The sequence below is a fragment of the Miniopterus schreibersii genome, assembly GCF_964146895.1.
Source record: "Miniopterus schreibersii genome assembly, chromosome: 12".
Taxonomy (NCBI): Eukaryota; Metazoa; Chordata; class Mammalia; order Chiroptera; family Miniopteridae; genus Miniopterus; species Miniopterus schreibersii.
In genome coordinates, this window is record NC_138112.1 from 68,236,864 (window position 1) to 68,259,546 (window position 22,683).

General features: G+C 47.5%; 1 protein-coding gene across 13 annotated transcripts in view; it reads left to right on the forward strand.

The window, feature by feature from the left end:
* MARK2 (microtubule affinity regulating kinase 2) overlaps positions 1-22,683 on the forward strand; it is a 53,356-nt gene that overhangs the window by 12,233 nt on the left and 18,440 nt on the right. For 4 of the 13 annotated variants that reach the window (XM_081153422.1, XM_081153416.1, XM_081153424.1 and 1 more), the window contains exon 1: positions 10,517-10,679. The exons of 4 other annotated variants lie outside the window; for them this stretch is intronic. In XM_081153422.1, coding sequence (XP_081009548.1) covers positions 10,533-10,679 — 147 coding nt within the window. In that variant the 5' untranslated portion in view covers positions 10,517-10,532. Of the gene's footprint in view, positions 1-4,083; positions 4,107-10,516; positions 10,680-20,753; positions 20,831-22,683 lie in introns of those variants that run through there. 5 more of the 13 variants (XM_081153426.1, XM_081153428.1, XM_081153419.1 and 2 more) reach the window with 3 other exon arrangements.

The window sequence follows — 22,683 nt, forward strand, 5'->3', positions numbered from 1 at the left end:
ACCACGCTCTAACCAACTGAGCTATCCAGCCAGGCCTCCTCTCTCGTTTTTCTTTATTCCTGAATTTTTTCCCCCCTTTTTCTTATTTTCTCTCTAGTTAGTTAGTTATTTTTTTTTAATCCTCACCTGAGGATATTTTTTCCCTTTTCAGAGAGAGTGGAGGGGCGGGGGGAGAGAGAGAGAAACATCGATGTGAGAGAGAAACATCAATTGGTTGCCTCCCATATACGCCCTGCTGGGGCTGGGATTTGAGCCTGAGACCGAGGCACGTGTCCTTGGCCCCAGTCAAACTTGGGACCTTCAGTCTGTGGGCCGACGTTCTAACCACTGAGCAAAACCAGCTAGGGCTCTCTTTATTCTTTTATTTTTAATTTTTCTAATTTTTTTGTTCAAGTTCCCATTTTTCTGTCTTTTTCTTTTTGGTTTCTTTAGTTTGTTAATATTTTATTTTTATTTTTTTGGTCTGACATTGTGGTTTTGATTGCATTATAAGATCAGTTCTCAGGTAGACTTCCTTTGGTATGTGTGAAGTTGTGGTTTGTATTTTTTCATTAAGAATAAGTAACTTAGGTTTACATGCAGTGGGTTTATTAATGTTCTTTTAAATTAATGGATACATATTTAAATCTTTTATCATTAATTTCTAATGTATTAAATGATTAATAGATATAATCCATATAAGCAAAAGCTTTTGGGGGACTCAGTAATTTTTAATAGTACAAAGGGTTTCTGAAACCAAAAAGTGTGAGAATCATGGTTGTAGACAAACCTTGAGTTAATTCTCCCTGGCTTTGCTTGGTCAATTTCTTGGTAGTTTCTTAAAAAACCATTTTGCAATTCCCAGCCCTTGTTTAGTCCCGTCTGGGCCTCAGGAAGCCACTTGCTGCCTTGGTTTGTCCCCATTGTAGCTGAGGAAGCTGCTTCTCAGTGATCCAAGGAACTTTGACCAAACTTGGCTCATTTCTTCCTTTGAATATATAGCATTGGTCTTGTGAGTTCCTTTTTAACAGTTAAATTTTATTTTTTAAATTTTGAGATAATTTTAAACTTAGAAGAGTTGTAAAAATAGTCCAAAGAATTCTTGTACATTCTTCATCCAGTTTCTTCCTATGTTAACATCTTACGTAATCATAGAGCATGTATCAAAACTAAGAATTAACTTTGGTAAACTACTATTAACCAAAGTACGGAACTCGTTTAGATTTCATCAGTTTTCCCACTGATGTGCTTTTTCTGTTCCAAGGTCCAGTCCAGGACCCCGCGTTGCATTTAGTTGTCATGTCTTCATAGTCGCCTCAAATCTGTGACCATTTCTTAATCTTCCATGTCTCTCATGATGCTGACAGTTTTGAAGAATACTGGCCAGTTATTTTCTAGAATGCTCCTCAGTTATGGTAATCTGAAATTTTCTCATGGCCTTGTGCTTTAATTCCTTACCCCCCCCCCCATTGTGGTAAAATACATATAACATAACAATTTACATTTTAATTTTTTAAGTGTCTGGTCCAGTGGCATTAAGTACATTCATAATGTTATTAACCATTGCCACTATTTCTAGAACTTTTTCATCATTCTAAACAGAAACTCTGTATCATTTAAACAATAACTCCCCATCTCTCCTGCCCCCAGCCTCTGGGAGCCTCTGTTGTACTTTCTGTATAAATTTTCCTATTCTAGATACCTCATGTAAGTGGAATCATACAATATTTGGTGTTTTGTGTCGGGCTCAATTCACGTAGCATACTGTTTTCAAGGCTCATCCATGTTGTAGCTTTAATTCCATTTTAAAAGTTAACTTGGATTTGCCCGGCCAGAGTGCCTCACTGAGAAAGGTTGCTGGTTCAATTCCCATTAGGACACAAACCTCGGTTGTGGGGTGTACAGAAGGCAGTCGATTGATGTTTCTGTCTAACACTGATGCCTCTCTGCCCCCAGACCCCTTCCTCTCTCTAAGCATGACCTAGGGTGAGGATTAGAAAAAGAAAGTGAACTAGGTTTTATGATGATGATGATATAAATTAAGTTGATATGTTGGAAAATATTAAGATGTAGAGTTGTAATGGGTTTAGTAATGTTATTTTAAATGAATTAATAGTTGAACATTTTCTCAGTTTTAATTATAATACAGTAGTTATAATCCACATAAACAAGCTATTTGAGGTCCTTGTAATTAAGAGTGTAAAGGGTTTCCAGACAGAAGTGTAAGAGCTGCTTCTGTAGACAAGTATGGGGTTGGCATCCCTGGCCTTGATTGGTTGGTCACTTTCTATGACCTCATAAAGAGTCTTTGTTTGGCAATTCCCAGAGTCCTGGCTGGGCTACTGGAAGGCGCTTGCTGCTTTGGTTTGCAGTTGTTCTAGCTGAGGAAGCTGGTTCTCAGTGACCTGAGGGACTTTGACCAGAGTTGGCTTGCTTCCTCCAATACAGAGCATTGGCCTTTTTTTTTTCCATTAAAAAGATCATTTGGCTTACTTGGATTTCATTATGACAGTAGATTTTTTTAAAGCTTATAAGTTGGCTATTGGTCAATTCCAAATTTGAAAACTGCAAAGCTTGCTTAGCCTCTAACCTTGAAGAACCTTGGTGCCCACATTAGCTGAAGGCTGATAGGCTCCAGCCACTCACCAAGGCCAGAACACCCAACAGTCTGTTCCCTGGGTGGCTGTAGGGCTGACACACTGTTCCTGTTTCTTCTGTACTTAACTCTTTGTTGGCTCTGTATCTTAATGCCTGCCAAATCCCACCCTTCTGTAGGAAAACGTTATTTTCTCCTGTGAAGGGTGAGCAGGTTTGGGGGGTGTGACAGTGCGGGAGCTTTGTCTGTGTGATCAATCTTTAAGGAGCAGGTGAAGCTGCTCTGGGTATAGCTCCAAACTACCTTGTCGTTCTCAACCTTGTCCTTTTGCTTATACTCATCCTTGGATATCTGTAGCACCTCTAACTTGTGAAAGCTCTCAATACTGTTAATAAGAGACCTTTGCGCCTTTTCTAATAGTCACTTGGACTAGCTTTAAGCAGATATTTTAAAACTGATCTCATTTGCTCAGAACCACTTCTCATCGGTGTCATTTAAAAACCTGTTTAATCAAAATGCTTAACATATCAATTTGAGTCTCCATATAGACTTGCAGGATTATAGCTCTATTTCCTGTCACTCAGCAAGTCTCATAATCCTGTATTTTTTACACAAAGCATATTTCTTTTTGGATTCACATGTGGCTTTCATTTCAATTCCAGAATTGAAGTTGATGTTGATGTGCTTTTTTCTCTCTTCGGCCGCTGGTCTGTATGGAAGACAGACTTTTGCTTTCAAAGGGGATTTGTTCACCCTATTAGCTAAGGCAGTGACTCAGTAATGGTGCTTCCTGGTTGCCCCTGCATTCCCTAAGTGGTTGGGAAACACTTAAAAGGGAATGGACTGAGTATTTGAAAGGTAGACAGTGCCCCAACCCATCGTCTCTCACGGGCATGGTGTGTGCCTTGAGGCTTGTGTGTGTTTAGCTATAAACATAATAGCCAACGTTTATTGAGCACTTACTTTGTCCCAGGTACTTGTTTAGCTGTTTTACATTCATTAACTCATTTAATCTTTGTGAGATTGTAGGTCTTATTATTTCCCCCACTTTATAGATAAGAAACAGGGCCCAGAAATGTTGAGTAACTCGTTTAAGGTAATAAACCTAAGTGGTCTGGCATGTATGTTGGTGTCAGAACCAAACTTTCTTGACTGTGGCGAGCCCTTTGGCCCTGGCTTCAGTTGTGTCCAGACAGTAGAACACAGATCTATCCTTTAGGATTAGATCCAGTTAGTGTCTGGTAAAACGTGTCTCCCAAGTTGGCTTTAGAGTTGGGCGGGGACTCCTCTGTCTGTTTCTTTCTGCCCTCGGTGACCTATTGTCAAAGGGCACAGGTGGTGGAGATGAGCAGATGCTCCTCTTTGGCGTCCCTCCCTGGTCTTGACTGCGCCGTACAGGAGCAGTGGGAAGCTAAAAAACCTTATTTAATCCTGGTTTTTGTTCTCCCCTTTATCTGTTCTCGTCTTCTGGAATTTCAGGAACCCCTTTAGAAAACCCAGAGGCCTGAATCCTAAAATTGATAACCAAAAGGTGAGTACCCCCACAGTATAGGGCAGCTTGGATTCCCGGATTTGACTGTCGTGCACTGTAGTGCCCATGAAACGTTGGGATTCTGCACCTCTTTTTTTATAAGCACTCCCCCTGCCTCCCACAAAAAAGGAAAAAAGGAGAAAGCTTTTTTGTGTGTGGATTTTAACTGTAGATGTTTTATCCTTATGAAACTAAGGTCCTCTCTTTACAACCCTCTATGTGCCACTTACACATGCAGGGGCCCAGGGCTACTTGCTTGTAGCCTTGACTGCCAAGGACACTGAGCACGAAAGCTGGTAGTGCCAGGCCTCTCTGTGCATTTGGGGCCTGCCAGTTCAATCCTCGGAGCTGAACTCTGGCCATCTTGCTGTGATTCTTTATACCATTGCTTGTGTAACATGCCACTGGTTCCTGTTTGCATTTGTTTGGTCTTTCTTTTGGTTTACTTCTCTCTCCTGAAGCTAGTCCCCATAACGAAGCATGTGGTCCTCCTAGACATCTGTAGCTATTTCTTAGAGTGATTGCTGTGTGTATCTCTGGAATTCCAGTTAACTTGAGTTTATGAGTTTATAGTTTGATTTACTTGCTTGTCTCATCCTGGCAGTGGTGCCTTTTCTTTTATCCTGTTAGAAGTTTTCATTTTAATTTGCAAAGTCCTAAAGTTTCGAGCCCATTTTAAGATACTAGGGTGGGGTGAGGGATAAAGGTGTGAGCTGCTGCCCTTGATTTAAGCATCATTTATCCACGTATGCCCCTCTGCTGCCCTAGCAGAGCGAGGGATTTTGACTGTATGATTGTATTTATGTTCAAACCTGATTCATTTCTCCAAGATCATGGTTATATGCCATTTCTAAATTACTTTAGAACCCATCTCTTTGTTACAGTGGAAAAACCAAGGTCCACATAAATTACTTTGACAAGCATAGCTTTCTCATGAGTGATCCTCCCCCTCCCCACTTCCTATCTTGGCACATTTTTATCTCAACAGAGGTAGCTGCTGTTCACACAGGTATTCTTCAGTGATGCGGGCCACTGCTTCCTTGGAGAGTGCATGGCAGCGTTTTCTTGCTAATGAAAAGGCTGTCATAATAGGTTAGGTCCATAGGGGCTCTGCCCTTCTGTACTTGTATTCCCAGGGAGGAAAATCTCTACCTTAATTACTACATCACGCTGTCGGAGAGGTGTGGCTGCTAATTGATTAGATGACAGTCCTTTGCATTGGTGTGGAACTGTTGGGGTGGTTTTGTTTGTAAATAAAACGATTTGAGCCAGGTAGATTTATTTTGGGGAGATGAAGATCTGTATAAGGATTTCTGTCTTTGTTTTCTAACTTGGTGGTAAGAAGCACTCAGCTTTTCTGGCCATTTTGGTACCGGTGATGAATACTGGGCACTATTCCCTCCCTGGCACCTCCGGCTTGCTTCCTTTCTCTTCATTCGGTAGCGCCAGATCCCTTTATTTGGTTTGGTTTTCATTCCCTTCTCCTGTCTGTCGTGGAGTGGCTGAGCCCTACTCTGAAATATATTTTTCAGAGAGGGTTTAAAAGCAAACACCCTGCCTTTCTTAAAACCACAGAAACTGCTTGTGAAACAGCCGATAGGGCAAGCTGCCAAATCTAGTGTTAAAACCAGTCCTCAATGACAAAATGTCAGACACTGATGCTAAAGCTTCATTATGATTGGGGTGTGAGGATTTTTCTCAATAATAAATGTTGAGGTGCCGAGCTCCCAGTTTCACATTCAGGATGCTTACATTATGAAATTCTTCATGGGAAACTGTTACAGAAGAGTCTTGGGAAGCTAATCTGCTGTCGACTGCACAGGAAAGATTTTAAACTTACCAATTCCCATTCCCCCTCACCCACTATTTTTTTTTTTTTTTTTTTTTTTTAATTTCAGGAAGTGGTTTCCTTTTGAGGTGATATTTGGACCAAACCTCTCACCAGCCTTCCCCACGTTTAAGATAGGTCTAGCTCCAGAATTGTTTCTCCCAACAGAGGAGGACTTGGACCTTAATCTTTATCCCTGGGCTCTGAATTAACTGACTTTTTTTCTTATAAGATGGCATAGCATCTTCTCTTTGTCTAGGGAATTTTATGTCTTTCCAAGTACTTTCAGGGATGAGTCTTTGTTCCTCCCTGTTACCTTCCAGAAGAGCTTTGACATTGCTGGTAGCCTGATGGGTAAGGGCCCAGTTTAAAGCCTGGTGCAGTGAGCTATAACACTGATTGAATAGGGGTTAAGGAAGGAGACCAGAGTTGACAACCAGCAATTCGGAAGTAAAAGGAAAACTATATAAAGGTGCCTCCTAGTCACAGCCAGCACTGAGCTATGGTGGTTCCCACTCTTCCCCTCCTTTTCTATTGTGAGGGGCCTTTTCTGACTTCATCTCCATGACATAAGTCCTGAGCAACTTTTTTTACTGTGTTTACACTCTTCCCGTGTCATCTTTGCTCGTATATTGGGCTTGTCCCTAGTTTCCAGAATGGGGTGAGATGAGGAAGACTAAATGATTGATTCTTCAATGTGTCTCCTTGGGTTAGCCTCCAGGGCACGACTCACCATGGTTAACTCAGTGGATGGGCATCCCCATTCATTGAAGCCCCAGGGTTGAGACAACTGGCAGCACTCATGGTCCTAGCTAGAAGAGAGACCTGGGATTTGCAGATCTTTCAGCCCATGCATGGTTCTTCTGAAAAAATAACAAAAGCCATGGACTTCTAGCAAATGAGGGGGGATGGGTAGACTGTAACTTGAGTTCCTGGATTTAGTCCCGTATCAGACCGTGTGATTTGTGCATATGTCTCCTACTACATAATGAGTTCTTGAAGGCTGGGCTGGGCTTTACCCTCTGTACCCCTTCCTCCCCCAGAGTCTTCAGACTGCTTTGTGTGTGGTCACCTTCCAACTACTTGTGAAGTAAGAAGAATTGTAACGGGCGTTATTCTGCACTTGTAACCACCCTAGGGAAGTGTGTCCATATTGATTTATAAATCAGACATAGATCCAGTTTTTTGGCCATATAAGTCACAAGCATCTTAATAGGTACATTAATGACTAAAAATAACATCTTTTTCAGGATGAGAGGATGAGGCAGAAGGTTTACACTGTTACTGGATTATTTTAAGAACTCAGAGAAGAAAGCACAGGGGGAAAATGCACTGCTGAGGAAACCCTCTGGCTTTTCGAAGTAGGGACCAGAGCCAGAAAGCCAAGCCCACCTGGTTTTGCTGAGTTCTGTCCTTGCCCTCACCCATAGCACCTCTGGCTTCTGGTTAAATTGGCCTCATCCTTCCTTTTTTTACAAAGGGTGAATTGGAGGTACACTGAGTGGTGGGAATTTTATCTGGAGTTGGAGAGATCATGTGGTGAATCAAAAGGCTGGAGTTGTCTCTAGCGAGAGAAAAGCTCAGGAGCACGAGACAGGAAAAACTGAGTTCACAACACCCAGCGCCTGCTGATGGTGGAGACCCAGATTTGTCTGAGCATCTCGGGAGATCATTTGCTTTTCTGTGAAGAGATCAGGGACCATGTGTGTGGGTGGGGCAAGAGTGAGACGGATAACTATTTTCTTCCTGATTCCCTGGTCTTTGTGACTCAGGGTGTGAAAGCTCTACCTGACTTTTGAATCTCCTGTTTTGGAACCTGTGCAGGAGGCACCAGCTGTGTAGGGTGGTGGAAAAAGGACCTGTTGGACTGGTCTGCTGAGACCCGCCTCCCCTGCCCCCCACTCTGGGTAGGGAGACTGAAACTGCTGCTGCTAGGCTTTGCCAAGTCAGTTTCTCCTGGATCACCTACCCATGGTGGGCAGGCCCAGCTCCCCACCCAGGAGCCCTGGGAGGAGCCTGGCTGCTGGGGAGTCACGCTGTGGGTGGGGCAGGTGCTAAGTGCGCCACATACCCTAGCGGTGCTGCGCCTACTCGGAGCAGCTCAGACTGAGGCTGCAGAGCAGCCTTAGGGCCTGCTGGAAATATAGACTCTATGTCATGGTGCCTTTCCCTGAGCCTTGTGGCCACACTCATGGTATGCAGAGAGCTGGGAAGGGTGAGGAGCTTGTAAATTGTGGGTAAATGAAGTCTAGGGAGGGAAAGGATCCTTCCTTAGGTTCAGGATTGTAATATTGCTAAGTCTGGGGTTGTCTCGTAGGTTAATTTTAATTTTTAGCCCTAGGCAGGAGAAATTTTCCAGTGTGTGAGCCTGGTGTCCAAGGCATGTTAGATGAGGTTTATGTATAGGGCCAGACTTTTTGGCAGGTTGACCCGATATAAACCAAGGTCAGGATGTGGTCTTTAGGACATGCAGACTATGCCCACTTCCTGTTCTGGTCTCAGTGAATGGCTGGAAGGCTTGTGAGTACAGAGGCACTGAGAGCCCTCACATCCACACAGGGCAGACCCTTGTTTTACAGGTGGAGAAGCGCAGGTCCCAAGACGGGGAATGACTTGCTCAAGGTTATGTAACTTGTTTGGGCGGAGCTGGGTCTAGAGTTGCACTCTCTTGGGGACTTGGCACTATACCCCAATTGCTTCCACTTCAAAGGCATTCCTGTTACTTAGAAGGCCTATGGGAGGGTTACCTGCAGACCTCATGGCTGAGGGAGGCTGGGAAGGGACAAGAGGAAGGGCAGCAGGCCCCAGCTCCACACACTGGAGATGAGTTCTGAAATCCTGCCCTTGCCAAAAGGCCCTAGGGAATGGACTTAAAGCAGTAGGCACTGCATTCTATCTGACCCAGATTGAAGGGGTCACATGGAGCAGAGTTGTGCTAAGAGCTATTAGGTGAGAATTCACTCCGAAAAAAGCAGGAAGACCCTGACCCTGACTTTCCCTCATGCATTAGGAAAGCCTTTCTTCAGAGCCTGTTAGGTACCAGGTACTGAGGACACAGAGATGACTTAAGTTCTAGAAATTTCTCTTAGCCTGCTCACAGTGGTGTGTAATGGTGAACAAGACAGTCACCAAGAGCTGTGAAGGAGACAGGCCATTCAGCAAGCAGTGAAGTCCTACCTAGTGCAAGAAGGGCTGACCTGCAGATACCTGGGGAGACATGTCAGGGGCCCTGGGAAATCAGAGCAGTGGAGCAGGGAAAACTTCCTGCAGGAAGTGATATCTGACTGAGGCTAACCAGGAAAAAGAGTGTGAGAGGATGGGGGAAGGACAGTGTTCCAGGTAGTAGGAGGCTGTAGCAAAGGCCTGGAGATCTGAGAGAACCTTTTACATTTGAAGACTCTGGGAAGCAACAAGGGTGAGGCTGGAGCTGCAGGCAGAGAAAGGGAGCTATGTGGGTCTGAAAATTAGTTTTACATGTCACTATACATGCATAGGCACGTACATACATATGTGTACACATATACATAGATATGTAAATCGTGTGTGTGTGCGTGCACGTTTAAGTGGTTCTTTGAATATGAAGCCATCACTTTCTGTTTCCAGTGCTGGGTATCCTGCTGAGATGACTGTTGGTGTCTTCCCCCCACCCCCAAACCATGTTGTAGAGTAAGAGGGATTGGATGTGGATTGGGTGGAGAGTTGGCTGTTCTAGGTGTCTGTCCTGACAGGAGGACTGGTTTTAGTTTTGGAGCAGGACCGGCTGAGGACACTGTGGGGCTTCTTCTGGCCCAGGAGTCTGCACCAATTTCCCTCTTCTGGTGAGGGGAGTGATTCACAACCCGTTGCCACCACCGGGGGTTCTGCAGGCTTTTCAGAGGCAGCCGGTAGAGGCCGATGGTAACAATAGGTGATAAAGAGGAAGTACCTGCCACTCCTGACGGACATTTCTCTCACTAAACAGCACCTCTCTGTGGCAGCCTCGGACTCTGCTCTGACAAAGGAGGTGCTTTCTCCCAGTGGGAGGGGCCATCATCTGTGACTGCTGCTCTGCCCTTGGTCACAGACTAGATTGCACAACACAGCCAGTGAGAGTCCCCCTTCCCTCCTCTCATTGGCCGTAGGGCACGAGCTTGAGAGGCAGACCTTAACTAGAGGGTTGTAGAAATTATTGCAGGGTTCAGGGCACAGCAGCAAAGCATGCCTGGGGCATGGTGGGACAGGATTTCACTTTTGACTGTATACGGATGTTGTGCCGTAGACAGCTGGGCTGTCCCCTCTCCTGCCAGGGAGCGAGTTTTGTTCCCATGCTAGCCCAGCTTTTACTGTTTCCCCTCCTGCCTGTCCCCAGAGACCATTAACCTGCCCACCTCCTGTTATGTTCTAGTTCTGATAGGAGTACCATTGAAAGTTCTTGGCAGGAGACCAACCCACTTCTGCCCTGGTTGTTTCCCCTCCTTTCCCCAGTGTGTTTGATGTGCATGTCCCCCAGAGTTCTTATGCAGCTGGTTGGCTCTGTAGTGCCCAGATTGGAGCTCTCCTGGAACGGGAACCCAGCTGCTTCCCTCCCTGTTTTTAGGGGCGGGGTTTGAAAATAGAGAATGATAATCTCCCTCCCTCCTCCTCTTCCCCACCCCCCCCAACACTGCCAAGCAAACTGGAGTGACTGGCTTTGGAGCTGGACTCAGAGACAGCCCACCTCACTGCTCTGCATGACAACAGCGATCTGGAGGAAGATTAATGGGCGTGTGAGTATGTGAACTCTGGAGCACATTGCCAGCTCGGCCTGCTCTTCTGTGGCGGGTGTGGGCTTATTCTGGTGGTAGGGAGACCAGGGCTCTTTGGAGGAGATGGTGACCCAGCCAGGTGTGTGTGTGTCTGCCTAAGGCCACCTTGTTCTCTAAGGCTTGGAGAAATGGAAAGCGCTTCTAAATACCCCTGCTTTTCAGAAGAGCTTGGTGCGTGGTGGGGGAGTTTATTCTTGGAATCTCCTGCAACACAATATCCATTTTTTTCCTAAGCTAGCTGCTTTAGTTCCTAAGCTGGACTTACTACCTTCAGTTTTCTTAGGAAGGTTAGGAAAGTGGCAGCTGTTCCATTGCTAGAAAGGAGATGTTGGAGAGGGGAGCACAAGTGGCCAGCAGATATATCATGTCCCCTCTCTGGCTGGCTAGAGAAGGGACACCACCCTCACCCTCTTCTGCTGACCTCTTCAGCCAGCCTGGGGAACACCCACATGGAAACATCCTCTTGCTGAGAGTGGAGGATTGGCTACTTAGGGGCTGTGAGAAACGATTTTGCAGAGGAGCAGGGGAGAAAGAACCTAATTTTGCAGAACCAGGGGCCAGCATCTGCAGCATTGCTGTGGAGAGCCTAGACTGCCTGGAGCCACAACTCAGGTGCTGACTACCTTCCCCCTCTTCCTGTGTCTTGTGGCTAGTGCTGTCATTATATGGTTGACCCTCTGGTTAGAGAGGACACTCTGACCTGCTTTGTGGATTCCGTGCCGCCTGAGCCCCTCTGCCCTGGAACTGTACCTAATTTGCCTCCCAGTTCTGACTTTGAGTAGGGCAAGGAATGGTCGTAGGAAGTTGTTTTGTTAGTTGGACTTCTGGCTGGACATTTAGGCATCTGGGAACTGAGTGCTTACTTTATTCCAAATGTACCCTTGAAAACTCCCTCTTTTTTTAAGCTCTCCACCACATTTCTTTGTGGGCCAGGGAGGCTTTGCTTGGATATTAATTTAATTTGGGGCTCTTTGTGGGGTCCTGTGTTGCTCATCCCTGTATTCTCCCCACCCCCTAACAAACCCAAACCTTTCTTACAGAGAACATTGGAAAAATTGAACAGTGCTCCAAGGTCACTGGATCATAAGTGGCATTTGGCATAGTTAGCTGGTTTGGTGTTTGGTGAGAGATTTCTGCTTTATATTTGAGCAAAAGATTTCTTGGCGGGAGGCCTCTGTGCCGTGTTCCCAGTGCTTGCCCTGTGTACAGGGTTTGCCCCCTTCTCTCTGACAGGTTGTTTTAATCTTCTTGCCTATAAACAAGTACAGCAGAATGTGTCAAGCCAGCTCACATGACCTTGGTTATCTCTTCTAGGGTAACCAACATCAACTTTGGATACCATAGTCACTTGATTTGGTAGAGCTGTCAGGGTCAAATGGAGACTCCAGGAGGAAGCCTGGGTCTGCCATGGAAGGTAAATGCGAGTGAATGTGATCCTTAGTGAGGACCAGGTAGGAAAAGTCAGCTGCCATTGACAGGAGTGAGAAGACAGTTTCATTCCTTGTTGCCTTTTATCCCTGCATTTCTACTTCTGGCATCTCATTTATCTTTCTCCTGTCTCTGACATCCTGTCTGTAGGGGTCTGGGACATGGCAGCTGTTTCAGGAAACTGCCCCTGAGACAGATGCATGCCAGTTCATGGGATACAAAACCCAATACCAAAAATCCCATCTTCCCAAATGGTGATCTTGTGCTGTATGAAGGACAGCTGGTGGTGGGAGCCTGGCCGCCACTGAAGGCTGCTGAGTCTCCAGCCAGAGACACTCTGGAGCTGGAAGTACAGCTCAGTCCCGTCCCGCCGCCCCCCCCCCTCGCCCAGGTTCTCCTCATCTCACAACTGAAGAGGCAGCCCTCTTTAGTGCATAGCAATTGGGGACTCTAGCCACACTGTGTGTGTGTGTGTGTGTGTGTGTGTGTGTGTGTGTGTGTGTGTGTGTGTTTCTTAAATGCTAGTCACATTTCCCATTGTGACTATTGATTTGCAAAGTTTCCAGGTTTGTGTACCTAGAAAATCTTGGCACAATTGCCAGCATTGTATATATCAAGAGCCGTCTTGTATACTCTGGATTTTCCTAGGGAGGGATATGTATGTTTAAAGTGCTTTTTATCAGGGGAGAATAGAGTGGACTTTTATGAAGGGGATAAAACATTTGAGCTGCTGGATACTTTTCTGGTTCTGCAAGAAACCCAGGTTCAAGTATGAGCCATGAGAATAGGTCGTCAGAGCTTGGCCTTTTACTCTAGAGCTCTTCTAGGCCAGTTAGAAAAGATCCATCTCTTTTTATAGATAGAGCGTTTGCGGTGATCATTGGGTAAATAAGTTAAAGCCCAAAGCCATTTCTTTAATCCTCCACTGGCAACCTACAGAATAAGTTAGGGAAGCATATGGAATTATTATAATAATAGCATATTGTGGGCATTTAGTATATATGCTAGGCATTGTTCTAAGTGTTTTGGATGGTGTTGGAGATACAGTAATTTCTGACTTTATAAAATCTTGTTTTCTCTTGATAGAGACCCCTTTATGCCTATGGGGTCTTTGTCCTTGGTGGTTGTACGGACTAGACAGAACAACAGAATATGTAGCAGTGGCTTCCTGCTGCCCAGCTAGATTCTTCTTACCGGAGGTATCCTGGGTGGTCTTTTTCTCTCCAGGTCTTTATTTAAGCCACCATGCCTACTGGCAAGTAGAGCTGCCCTTCAGGATTTGTTGGGAGGATCTGTATTCCTTTTGTAGCCACCCTTTCTTCCCTGCCCTTGGAGGTGAAGAGCTGCAGACTTGGCTGCTTGCGTCCTTCAAAATAACCAGCACTCTCTTGTCTGCAGTAGTACATCTAACAATGCCCCAAAGTCGCCCGCTTCCTCCCCAACCCCACCTGTTAATTTGTGGTCCTAGTTCCTGAGGGCTTCCACCAGCACATGAGCTGGATTTGTACCAAAGAGCCCTGCTCCCAGCTTCGTATCACAGAGGTCAGAATGCTCAAACCTCCAACCCATGTCTCCCTGCTGCTTTGGCTAAGCTGGCCTTTTATGGACCACTCCCTTCTCTTAGAGACTCTCTTCCTAGGACACTATCTGCAAAGATGCATTAACTATAAAAAGTGCTTTTTAAGAAGACACTTGTAATGGAAAATGGTCGTCATCTCATTTACCATATTCTACTCCTAGGCCAAGTGCACAGACAACTAGGGCACCCTGGAGTAGAACTGTCATTGCCACCAGAAAATGAACAGTGTATGGCTTCAGGGCAACCTAGGCCTAAAGCCAGAAGCCGACATGTACTCAGTCTTACTGGGAAGCTTGTGCTTTTCAATCTTCCCCACCTAACTTCTGACCAATGAGCCCTCCTCCATTTATCTGGCAAGCTAGCCAAGGCACCTGCCCTTGTCATGGCCACTTCGTAACAGGATCCGGCAGTCCTGCCCTCGGCCCAGGGTCGAGACTGCAGTGGCAGCGACAGACCCCGTGAGGTGGGTATGAGGCCTTTCCCCGGCTTCAGGGCTTCAGTTGCCAAGCAGGGAAGACTGTTCTAAAGAGGATTTGCTCTGATACCCAGGGGACTGCCCCAGGCTCCCTTTTGTTCTCTCTCTAGCTGGAAGTTCTGCCTGGCCTTTCTTAGCCCTTTTCTGCTGTGAGGCAGTACCCACTCACGGTTCCTTTTCTTGCTTCATTCCTCATCTCCGCCGGGGTTTGTATCTCCTTAGACCTTTTGTCCTACTCAGCCACCCCAAATACTCTGAAGTAACAACCCTCTCTCACCTCAAGTCCTCTTGTTTCAAGCCCTCATCCCAGGTTGAAGGTTAGGGAACCCCCGTTTCTGCTGCCCATGCTGCTTGCAGAACAAAAATATGTTCCTAGGTTCCATGTGGGAACACTGAATTCTTTCCCCTGTTCTGGACTATGGTTAACATACTACCTCAGATACAGTGGCGGACCCTCATGGGCTGACCTGAGAACACCACCTCCATTTGTAACATGTTTCTGTGGATAAATAGCTCCTTCTTGGAGCAGAATTGTTGGTGAGTTGGAGATTTCTTATACACTGCAAAAGATTTGCATGTGCTTGTGGAAGTGTCCTCATTACTTTGTAGTCATAGCACCAACTATCACAAAAGTTGTCCTATATGCAAATGACAATGACCAAAAGAAACACACACCACTTCCTACCCAAAAAGGTTGCCAAAGAGCTGCACACATCTCCTGTGACTTCCGAGGGACAGGTGAGACTGACCTCTCAGTTTTGGCTGATTTGACCCATCGTCAGGTAGCACTCAAAGAGGTGCCCTCACCTACTCGGTTTTTTAACGATCTGCTGGGGGAGGAAGATAGCACTGCCCATGACCAGGAGCAGCCCAGTTGGATTTTTAATGGTCACTTAAATGGAGCAGCCACATTGCAGTCCAGCTAGGAGGGAACAGTTCTGAGGGGAGAGTGGCAGTGATGGCCTTAGGTAGTGTCTTTTCTTCTGCTTGAGCTCTGACCTTTGGCCATGGTGACTTCTGGGGCAGCAAACTTTGTCCCAGTGTTTTTTCTGACATTTCCTCCTCCTTCAACTCCCTCTTTGAAACTGGAGGAGTGGAACAGCAATATTTTTTCCACTTCCAGAGGAAGATGCAGTAGAAAGAGGCACCTGCCTTATTCAGCACCTCCCGGTGTGTGGAGCTGACTGGGTAGAACCCCAAAGGCCCTTGTCCCAGTGCAGAGCTGGGTCTGCTCTGCAGCTCAGCATGAAGATGGTTTAGGAAACCACATTGGAAAGGGCAGAGACAAAGGGTTAAATCTGCACCCAGGTAGAAAGACTGTTGCATAAACGCTGAGAGGTATTTTTTGGTTGTGTGTGTGTGTGTGGTTTTTGTGTGTGGTTTTTTAAGATGTCGTGCTTCTTTTTTATTTTGTGTTGGCAAAAACCCTAGGAGAAGATGGGAGATTCTGGGAGGAGATGATTATGCTGGGTGAGTCAACTGAGCTCCCCAACTGCTGTTTTTAGTTCCTTTGCTTTTCTGTACCAGGAGGCAGTTTGGGGGAGGGGTCGGGGGGGATTGCTGATTTATGCAGCATGACAGGAGGCAGGTGTGTATGGGTGACATTTTTTGCCCCTAGATCTAGGGCCTTATGATCAGTACATTGATTCAAGGAAGAAATATTAAAGCAGAGCTCTCAATGTGACAAACAGTAAATAAATGTTTCCTACATGTCTGTAAGTCACTGTTGCTTTCCCAAATCAGTACCTCTTAGAATGGCTTCCAGCAGCATTGCCTTGTCACAGCAAGACACAGCGGTTTTGATAGCAAAGCAGTGAGAGAATTGAATTAGAGAAGCAGAGAAAACTGTCTGAAGTGGGAGAGCCTGGTGGTTGGGCAGCTGGAAGTTTGGAGGAGAGTGTTCCCCCTCTGTGATGAAAGGAGTGCTTGGGCTTGATTGAGGGGGCAGAAATGACGATGTGTGTAGAGGGGGGCATGCTTGTCCTGGGTTGTGCCTGTATCTGAATCTGTCTCTAGTTTACCTTGGTCACCACCTTTGCCTTGAGCTTTGTGTCAGGAGAGAACACCAAGGTTTTATTCCCACCTGAGAAAACTTGCTAGTGGAACTAATGCTCCATAGATGTCATCTGTCCATGGGAGAGGGGATCTCGCAGCCACTGCCCCTTGGAAGTTGTCTGCAGAGTATACCAGTGACGCCCTAACACATTTCCTCACTTGTTCACTTGAACACATTTTTTTGTTCAGTACCTTATTGAATACTTCTGCTGTGTGCTTAGGCATTATTATGGGCCATGAATAAGACAGTGGGACGGGCAGACAATAACCAACCAACTTCAGAGGGCAACAAATATCTTGAAAGAGGGAAAGGGGTCTTGTGGCAGGAGGTTTTGATGTTCCTTCCTCTACTCTTGTCTTATCTCCTGGTTGGATACAGGGGTAGGGTGACTTTAAGGACCAAAAAGTTGTACCTCTTTGATTCTGTAAGTATATTAACATGGACCAGCTAGGTGCAGGCACTGTTAGGCACTAAGAGTGAGCGAGCCACTGTCTCTGATCGCTCAGAGCTCATGGAAACACAAAGTCAGAAGCAACGAATGGGTGCAGATAGGAGGGTGTGAGAGTCCAGAACAGGGAGAGATCACTCTCAACTAAGAAGGTGTCTGGGTGATTCTTTGAACAAAAGGGATGAGAGGGTTTGTTTACCTGGACCATTGAAAAGAAGGCATCACATGATAGCTGGTGCTTTGCTTTTAGCATGTATCTGTTGTAGCTCTTCATCTCACAGTTCTGATCCCTTTTCTACACTGCCCCAGAGTGGTGGAGCTGGGGTCCCCCTGCAGGTCTGTTTAACTCCAAAGGACGCCCTTCACTACCACACCAGATACCACCAGACAGTATGCTAAAAACAAATTATTTTCACAGAAAAGGAAGTTAGAGGGAGGCCCAGGAACCTCAGCTGCACTGGTTAGTCTCCATTAGCTCCCAACAATCCTCTGTAAAATGAGCCAAACCTTTCTGCTGCAGGCTGCCTTCTGCCTCCCCCAGAGCCCTGGGCTGCTAGCAGGCTGGCTCTCCTGTGATATGGAGGAACTTGTTGGTCTCCATGGTTACAGTAACCCACTGGTACGGGAGGAGCTGAATGGAGTGTGAGGCTGGCAGTGTGAGCTTCCCTCAGTCCTTGGCACCATGTGGTACGGGTTTGCCAGCTGTTCCTTGGGCCTTTGCTGGGAGGAAGGAGTTAAGGAACAGGAGGAGGGAAGAACAGGCACACTTGGTCCTCTGGGTACTCAGGGCAGAGGCGGGGCCAGCTTCTCACTCGCTCACCTGCTTCCCTTGGCAGGAGTGGTTTCATGTTAGGAAAGGGTCTTTTTTATGTGATAGCCCAGCCATAGTAGAATTATGACTTCTTGATTCTAGAAGGAATGCCAGCTTTGCTACTCTGATCCTTGTTGTCAAGATCTTAGAGATTATAGCTCTTCTTAGGGCTCAGAGAACCCCTTGAGATGAGAAAAAAGATTCCTACCTGAAAGTGAAATCATAGGCAACATTGTCGAGGCTTTACCTTGCGCCACGCACTGTGGTCAAGTCAACACTGCGTGGATTTCCTCATGTCATAGTCACACTAATCCTGTGAAGTGTGTCCAACTAATGTCCTCATGTCCCAGGTGAGGAAACTGAGACTTAGAGAAGTAATCTTGCTAAGTCAGCTAGTAAGGAGCAAAGGCAGAACTCCCACTGATGTCCATCTGCTCCAGAGCCCTTCCACCCCAGTACAGCGAGCAGAGACACTATAGTGAGTCTCATGTACAGTTCCCCTCCGCTGAGTTTCTAGAAGGCCAGAACCAGATCTCTCTGAACTTTGCAAAACGGCTGGCTCCAGAGGTAGGCACTCAACAAAGGTTTGCTAAGTCGACAACAATAGCTGGGGAATGACATAGACACCAGACCGCAGTGAGCAAATTCTCAGGGGTGAAGTGCTAAAAGCCTCTGAAACCCTGGTTGCTCCATAGGGTCTACCATGTTTAAAAAGGAGCCCAGCATTTCAAGTGACTCTGACGACAGGAGGTTGAGGGCTGCTCATTGTATTGTGGCTTCATGAACTAAGGGGAGTGAGCTGGAGGTGGCTCAGTTCTGATCTCATGCCAGGTCAGCTCTTGCCTGCTGGTCTTCCCAGGCAGGCCCTGGCTTCAGCCGTGGCTGCTTTGAGGCTGGCAGTCTGCTCCCCTCATGGCCCAGGCTGCAGTGCTTGTCACCCTGCCTTGGGATGAGGCTTGCAGCCCAGAGAGCTAAAGGGCAAAGACCCTGCCCTTGCTTTTCACTCTGTGCTTCAGTTTCAGGCTCCGCTTGTCTCCTTTGTCAGGGAGGCATCCAGGTGGAGCCATCACAGTTAATTTTAGGGGTGTGGGGGTTGTATCCAGCCTCTCCACTGGTCAGTGCTTACCACAGCTTTATAAGGTCTCTCCTACTCAGAATTCTTCACTGGTTTATTGCCTCTTGGCAGTTGAGAATGACAGTAACTCAGGATCAAAAGATGCAAAGAAAGCTCTTGGATGCTGTAGAGGAGGAAGGGTTAAAGAACTACTGGCTTGCCAGGGCCATGTGACTTGCAGCTCAGTCCTACCCCATCTTTCTCAGCCTCTCTTTGAGGTCAGTGCTTGGTACTTCCTCAGTATAGAAAACCCCTTACTGCCTCCCACAAATAGGATTGAGGAAACAATCTTTCAGTCACACTTTTCAAAGCCTTAGAAAAATAAAGTCCTTTGGTCCTGCTCTGGCTTCTGAGTAGAGGGGCAGGTGGTCCCAGGCCAGCCTGAGCCCAGGGTCCAGAATAAACCCAGAACTCTTCCACTGAGATCAAGGCCCACTTTGGGAAGGAATAAGAGGAAGGGTTGCTATGGGACCACCTGGGTAGGCCTTTCAAACAGCTGTCCACTACTGACCTTAACCGGACATTGGCATTCCTGTGGTCCCAGGCACCTTTCCTGCCTCTTCACATCTTTACCCGTCTTCTAGTCTAGAGGAAGAGCCAGGGACTTACCTTCTTTTGGTAAAGGGTCAGCAGAGTACTTACGTGACCACAAAAGCCCTGGGCTCTGTTCCCAGCTTGGCATGGGAGGCTGTGGGACCTTGGGCACGTCTCTTCATTTCTGTGCTTCAGTTTCTCATCTGTAAAATGAGGGTCCTACCTACCCCATTGGCCTCTGGTGTGGAGAACACAGGCAGTACATGCTGGCCATCAGTGGTATCAGAAATGCCTAATCTCATATGTAAGGCAAACATTGAAGTTGTATGATCTCCAGGTGTCTGTGCTCAGGTGCTGGGGGGGGGAGGGGCACAGAGGAGGCTTTGCCCTTCCTTAGAGAGGATTATGGCTTATCAGCATGGGATCTTTAAAGAGTTGCTTCATGAGAAAGATCCTAACCTAGAGTAGTGGAATGAATGGGAAGTATATCAGGGAACTAGAAGAAAGGACCAGAACACAGAGCACAGATAAGGTGAGCAGGAGCTTTGCAAGAGGAAAGTGTGAGGAATGGCTGCCCCTGTTGCCCCTAGGCCTTCAGAGCTTATAAAGAGAGCAGCATTGTTGTGAGGAAGTAGGGGGTGATGGATACTGGAGGTGGTTGGGAACCTAGGGATAGACTCCCAGAATCAGGGATGGAGGGGACTTGGGGGGACATTTCATTTGTTCTCCAGCCTTTGGGTAAAATTTAGGATTAAACATCTCACTATCAGTGGCAAAGGTTCTTAATCTAGAACCCATAGACCTCTAAGGGGCTTCACTGGATCTCCAGACTCCCTGAAATTATGTCTAAAATATTTTGTGTATGAGTTGGGTATGTATTTTTCTGAGGTTAAACAGTGCTTTTTGTGGAGTAGTGGGTCCATCTGCCACTGTTGGATGGCTAGTTCCTGCCTGCCTGTCCCCCACTCTTGTTCTTGTTGGATGGTTTGCTGGTTTTGCCCCTCTCCAGGTCAGCATGTCTGATTCACAACCTTCTCCCTGCTGCTGATTTTAGCTCTTTCTCAGGTCCCACCTGCTGCAGGTGAGATAAGGACTTTATGACAGCCCTGGCTGGTGAGAGTCTCCTCCTCGCCCTCTCCCAGCTGTTACCCAGCAAAGCACCTTGGGGAGGGTGGGGCAGCCCACTTCCGGGGAGGGGGAGGGGAAGGGAGAAGGAAGTTGGTCTAAACCCGCCTCTTTCTCTCTCAGACTCCCTCCCTTCCTGTTCCCCTCCTGCCCCTTTCCTCCCACCTTGCTCCTGGTGTAGTGTCCTGAACTGCATGCATTTCCTGGCTACCAGGGCCTGGCCCGCAAGCAGCCGCGGGCTTTGTCCTCGTTGCTCTCCTTGCCAAGCCCCGTCTCTCTCTGCTAGTGGTGGTTTCGGTTGCGACACAGCCCAGGTTCCCAGGCAGGAGCCGCTGGGCCTGGCTGCTTCGCTACTTTTCACTGAGGAGGTGGTGGAAGGTGTCGCCTGCTATGGCTGAGTAAGGGTGGCTGCTGGAGCCGCAGCCCCCGCCCTGGGCCTGGTTCTTCCCGGCCTCTGTACTTTGCCCTCACTGCCTGACAGGTTCTGCTGTGGCTCTGCTGAATGGAAGTTGCTGGTAGTCCTTGTCCCTTTCTCCAGCCGGGTATGTTTTCCTCTTTTTTTGCTCTGGGATTGCCCTTTCCTCCTTTTCCCCTCACACCCAAACACAAGATCTTTAAAGAATTGGTGAACGGAGACAGGCACTAGCACAGGCTAGTAAAATTCATGGGAAGGGTGAAGAGGCATTGACTAGGAAAGGAAGAGCAGCCACCAACAGAAGAGCCTCCCTTAGATCGAGTCAGCAGACTCAACAGAGTGAGAGGAAGGGGGTGGTGATAGGCAGAGGCCCAGGGAGGGCTCTCTGGTACTACAGTGAGGGGAGACGGGGATCTGGGGCGATCGCCCAGGGCTGGTGCCCAAGGGGCACTTTTCTCCCTCCACTCCACAATGCTGGGGCTTACTCTGCCCCTGCCCCAGCCAGGGAGTGCCTGCTTGTCACCCCTCCCAGTTTGGCCCCTTCCCAGCCGTGGGGAGGCCTCAGGATACTCGACTGCAGAGCCCCAAAGCGGAGCTTTTCTTGGGAGAGCTGGCAGTAGGTGCCTCCAGCATTAGGGAAGGGCCCCTGCTTACCTGAGTCAGCGCCGGGCCTCTCGGGGTGGAGGCTGTCTTCCGGGCAAGCCTGGCAGCCGCCTAGGCCAAGTTCTGAGATTCCGGGTTGAAGGGCCCACTGGATGGAAGGCTCTTTCCTTTTATCCCCACGTCCTGTGTTCTCTTTATCGAGGACCCCGAAGCTGTTTGGGCACTACTTCTGAACTAGGCCCGCTTAGTGACCTGTGTGGTCTGCTGTTTGGTTCTAAGCACTGCCCTGAAGGACGACCCCTGTGCTCTTTCTGAAGGCTGCCTGAGAGCCATGGGGTCTGCTTGCAACAGACGGTTGCCTCAGACATTGGGGCCTGTCTGGGGTGTTGTGTCAGCCAAAGCTTTAGGACTGTCTGGTGGCCCATGTCTTAAACTAATGTAAGCAAGGAGGCTAGAGGTAGAAGGGAGAGCGTGGCTTTGGCCAGATCCTGTTTAGTTCGCCTGCAAGGGCAGCTAGTCCTCAGCCCTCTGCCCTGTTGGTAAGATCCGGGTCCAGGCTGAATGGGCCTAGTCAGAATCATGGAAGGGACTCTCTTACCTCCTCTTGGGCCTTCCGAAGCCTCCTCATGTGGGGCCTGTGTCCAAGAAACGTTTTCTACTGAGACTTTTCTCATTTCTGTACTTTCTCCCTGCGGACTCTCCTCACCCTGTTCCACATCCCTGCTGTGGGAAACATACTACAACTTAGAAGAGGCCAAGGGGATAAGAGACGAGCTACACACTTTGAGTCCTGAGAGTTGGGTGGTTCAGTCTTAAAAGGGATGGGTGATTTTTGGGGCAGGGGATCAACAAGCACGCTATTGTGCTCTGCTTCTCTGGGTCCTAGACAAGCAGAATCTTCACTCTTTTACTATCCTGGATACCCAGCTTGGAACTAGTCCTTCCCAGCTGCCCTGTCCAGTCCCCTCCTGTGAAGTGTAGGAGTGCTGATGTAGGCCAGCAACAGGAGCCGGAGGGGAAGGCGGCCAACTCTCAGTCTGGACCTCTCTCCAGCGGGAGGGCCATAGCATCTCTTGTCAGTCTCCATCTGGGCTGCAGCTGGCTCTGGAGGACTCAACTTGGATGCGAAGTCTTGTTGACAAGAAGACTTCTGGCTTTTCAGGCAGTAGTATTTGGGAACTAAAAATAATAGCAGTAATAGTTGCTCTTTACTGATTGTTGTGTAAAGCATTTTATGTGTATTCTCTCACCTGCCCCCTGTGAAGTAGGGAATAGTTTATTGCCACTTTATAGATAAGGAAGCAATGTAGTAGGTGGCAGGTGGTGAGCTGTATTGAACAAAGCTCTTCGACGTCCACTAGACCATCTCCTGGCACA